The following is a 4,366-nucleotide window of genomic DNA, read 5'->3' on the forward strand; positions in this document are numbered from 1 at the left end:
GTCCACTATGATTGATAATATACCATACTGCAAAGTTATCTTTAGGGCATTCATGTATGGATGCTATCGTGAGCATGTAAAACAAACTTCAAAATACAAACAAAAACAATTTTTGAAATAATTCAATTTGAACCCTATGTATTAAAAAAGTAAGTTTGTTAATTAGTTTCCCGTTATAGAAAGGAATAAACTACCGTCAAACCTAACTTATATGTGACTTGGAGGATTAAATACCTATATGTATACAATCTAAGTACAAAATAAATCACAATACAGGATCACACGCTATATTGGTTCTTTAACAACTTATACATGTCACTATGTATCTATTATCTATAATATGACAAATATAAATAACATTTAAATAGTTTTGTCCATTTTTCTTATCCTTTCTGCCGATTTTCGAATCCAAACTTTGGTTGCAGACAAGACTTCTATGTCAGTGGCGTTCGGTATTATTGTTCTTACAGCAACTGGAAGTAACGGAAATAAGTAAAGTATACTGTATAGGTCCCTACTAGTATACAAATTATAATATTTTTTGCATGCTTATACCAAAATGCATGAAGCAATACTTTTGATTGCACAACCAAGTCAAATGAGAATCATTTAATTAAGAAAAATACTTGAATGGACACTGAAATGCCAAAACTAAATTAATCAAAACTGCAAGAATCAAAGTAAACACTTAAATTTAAAAAAATTCAACAATAGCGGTAATGCACAAGGGCGGTATTCAAGTGTATAATGTCCCTTATCCCGAGTGTACTACAACATAATGGTTAAAAAAATTTTGAAATTCTCAAGTGTCGTGTTCGAAGTATCAGACTGCTACAGAATATGTGATTGCGGGTACTTAAAAATTGATTGGACACACACCCGTGTAATAATTATATTCTGATTCTCTCATTGGTCCACTAGTCGTTGAATAATGAACCATTATTTACTATTGTTAATAATAATGGGTGGTATTATTAAACAAAAAAATGTATATAATGATATTATACAATAGTAGTCAAGAATTAGATTAATGTATGACACATGTTTACGAACAAATTATAAAATTCAATCATTTCAAACTATAGATCATCTACAAATTTAACAAAAAAAAGCTAAATTAAGGCTATAAAATATGACATCCGAGGAAATTAATTTCACTATTGAAACATTACACTGGCAATCATTTTAATAGAAATGTCCATTGAAATTGGTATGATTCTTCTTCATTCATCACACCAGACGACAGAGTCATTTATTTTGCTTCATATTTTGTTATAAAATCCCAGTATTAAAACAATATGAACTTACCTATAATTATTCGATTTATATTTAAATTTTGCAACTTGGTTTTTTCATTTGCCCCGATCCAGCTCAATCTGCTGCTAACAAAATCGGTCACAATAAGGGACCAAATCCTTCTTGTGGCATTTCCAACATTTATACCACCAACTGTAGATAAATGTTTTATCTAAAATAATAAAATTAGTAAATAATCCAGAAAATATTAACCACTACAAGTTTCTCACCAATGCATTGGCCTGTTGAGGAATCTTCGAGTATTCCTCTAATAGCAAAAATTCCTCGAGTGTTTTGGCTGGAAGATCGGGCAATTTTATATTTGGCTGTGCTAAGTTGTTTCCAACCGTTCGCTCGCTACGTAACAACTCCCTTATTTCCGTAATATCTGATTGCATGCATGCAACCTGATCGACAAGTTTTTCTAAACTTGTTGAAATGCCTCCACATACTAACATAAACAGAAGAATAAAATATTAGAGCCATAAAAACTGATCCAAAGATTACATAATTAATACGCAGACGTAAGTAACATAACATTATAATCAACAAACAAGTTCTTCTGCATAGGATGTGTAAAATATTAAACCTAAGAGTTGATAAAAAAATAAATCAAAAATTCAGTAGTAGGTGCAATAAAAATAAGTAGGGACCAATCCTAATCATTCACAAGTTTAAATCATTCTGTATAAAATTCTCCATAGTTTGACCGTAGGTTATAGATTATTTGAGGTAAGTATTTTTAACGGTTAAACTTCTTTATTGAAAATGTACCTAATGTTCTGTAGCGATCGATTTCGGTGTGTGCCTACTCCATCATCAGGATTAGCGTCAATGAATGCATGATATACATCGATGATAATGATAAGGGTGGTGAATTTCTCAAGAAGTGCCAAATTCCATTTAAAAAAGCTTTTTTTATGACTACTTAATTATATTAATTAAGAATAAAATTCATATTATTAATCTAGTCATAAAAAAGCATTTTTTAAATGGAATTTGGCACTTTTTGAGAAATTCACCATCCTTATCATTATCATCAATGTATATCATGCATTCATTGACGGTAAGCCTGAATGCCTGATAATGGAGTAGGCACAGGCCGAAATCGATCGCTACAGAAACATTACATTTTCAATAAAGAACTTTAACCGTTAAAAATACTTACCCCAAATAATTTTTAAATCATCCCTTTTTTAATGTAACCTTTTGGACCAGTTTTTACTGAGATAACGTTACAAGTGCAATGCATATTATATTAGAAATAATACCGCATCGTGTTTGAATGGAAATTGGCGATCGCTGTTGACGAATTGGTGAGGAAGACGCGATTGCAGACATAGGAACCTCGATTAACGGAGTCAATGTAGCATTTAATCCATCTATAAAATAATTTCTGTTTAAATCTTTTTCAACATATGTAGCATAAATATAAATTATACCTTCCATTGTAACATCTTCTGACAAATCGTCCTCCAACTCAAAATTGCTAACACTTGGAACAGGAGGAGGATGTAGTCCTGTACTGATGCGACTAGGCCCTGAACTATCTTCATCCGTACTTAAGTCGGACGTTTCTTCAGCTTGCACTGCCTTTTCTTCTGCTAGATCAAGTGAATCTGTAAAATATAATTTAAAAAATTTGGTTTCATCGGTTTGTAGCATAATACTCACCAAAGTACTTAACGTTGCCTTGTTTATCACGGAAGACTTTTGCGGCAAATTGTTCCCAAGAAGATTTCGGACTAACGCTTTGTTTAATTAACGGCCTTACAAGAGATGTTTTCGGCCAGAAACATTTGTCCCCTACAACCCACTTTTCAGGAACAGCTGACACACTATTCTCCTTTGTAAAATGAACAACGACATAACGACTCATCTAAATAAAAAACATAATAAACATTTTCGTTTTGAAATACATTAGGTACCTACTTGTAGAAGTGGCGTACAATCGAAGAAAAGTCAAAATGAAGAAATTTTATTAACAAAGCAATTTCTTAATATTGACAAATTTCTCCATGAGGTTATTAGGGTATTATAAATAAATTATAACAGAATATGATCGTTTAAAATAAATTATTAATGTGATTACCTAACTTTTTGTACCTGAAGATGGAGTTCAAACTCCAAAACTAGTTTAGTCACAACTGAAATAAATAGTGAACTTTTCATTGTAAATTAAAGCTATTTTAGTTTCTGTTTACAATTTATACTTCAATTTTGTACTTCAATTACAACAAGAGACACATATTAATAAAAATAACTAACTAAATAATAAAACTATGTTAACAAGTAATTTGATGTGAAAGTGGGAAAGCTGCTAACAAGTAATTTGATGTAAAAGTGGGAAAGCTGCGTATGTACCTTTATTTATGCTTATGGTAAACATTTTTTCTGATATATCAGTAACATGCCAAATACCAGTAGTCTGAGACAAATTTTCTAGTAGAACTATTCCTAATAATTTAGATTCAATTGGGTGTGTATAAAAATTATTGACCTTTTCAAACACCTTACCTACAATTACCAAGGAATTTTCATGATAACCGATTAATTCTGTAAAAATGTATACTCCACCTTGGACTCGAACGCATTGATTTGCCACTGAATTAGCAATAACAATATATTCCTTTGTAATTAACATTTTGTGAGTATTTGTCAGTATATTATTGTGATGTACAATTGGATATTGCATAACGGGTAGTTCCTGGTCATTATGCCTGTCTACTATTCTGGAAGTTAATTCATGAACCCTATTACCAATTTGCTGCAAAGGTTTTTCTGATTTCCTAACCATTTTCTTAATAGTCTGCATATAACTTTCAAATGGAAATGCACTGAACGAATCAATATTACCGAAAGTGTCAACACTATCTGGCAGATGTATTAAATTATGTACATTGTACGAAACTTGTTCTTTTCCATATAATGAACCAAATAGTTCCACAAAGTAAATTAATAAGGCTTTTGCAAATTTTCTATATTTTCTAAGAGAAATCGAAGCTAAAATACTAATTGCGCTATGTAAGCAAATGAAATGGTCATAATAATGTTGTGGTAAAACATCTTT

General features: G+C 31.0%; 1 protein-coding gene across 1 annotated transcript; it reads right to left on the bottom strand.

Annotated features, from left to right (window-relative positions):
• Positions 1-271: 271 nt before the first annotated feature.
• On the bottom strand, positions 272-4,357 carry LOC116177218. The gene is made up of 7 exons (XM_031496127.1): positions 3,229-4,357; positions 2,971-3,175; positions 2,739-2,915; positions 2,568-2,678; positions 1,527-1,747; positions 1,309-1,468; positions 272-473 (listed from the first exon to the last, which is right to left on the bottom strand). Exons 2-7 carry the CDS (start codon positions 3,173-3,175, stop codon positions 361-363), a joined length of 987 nt encoding a protein of 328 aa, XP_031351987.1. The 5' UTR covers positions 3,229-4,357; the 3' UTR covers positions 272-360.
• Positions 4,358-4,366: the final 9 nt, after the last annotated feature.

Source organism: Photinus pyralis, unplaced genomic scaffold, assembly GCF_008802855.1.
Source record: "Photinus pyralis isolate 1611_PpyrPB1 unplaced genomic scaffold, Ppyr1.3 Ppyr1.4_LG7, whole genome shotgun sequence".
Classification (NCBI taxonomy): domain Eukaryota; kingdom Metazoa; phylum Arthropoda; class Insecta; order Coleoptera; family Lampyridae; genus Photinus; species Photinus pyralis.

Coding starts and splice junctions, on each gene's coding strand:
- LOC116177218 (XM_031496127.1), bottom strand. CDS start 3,175: ATGAGTCGTTATGTCGTTGTTCATTTTACAAAGGAGAATAGTGTGTCA. Junction 2,679..2,738: donor AGAAGATGTTACAATGGAAG/GTATAATTTATA, acceptor ATTATTTTATAG/ATGGATTAAATGCTACATTG. Junction 1,469..1,526: donor CTCAACAGGCCAATGCATTG/GTGAGAAACTTG, acceptor TTATTATTTTAG/ATAAAACATTTATCTACAGT.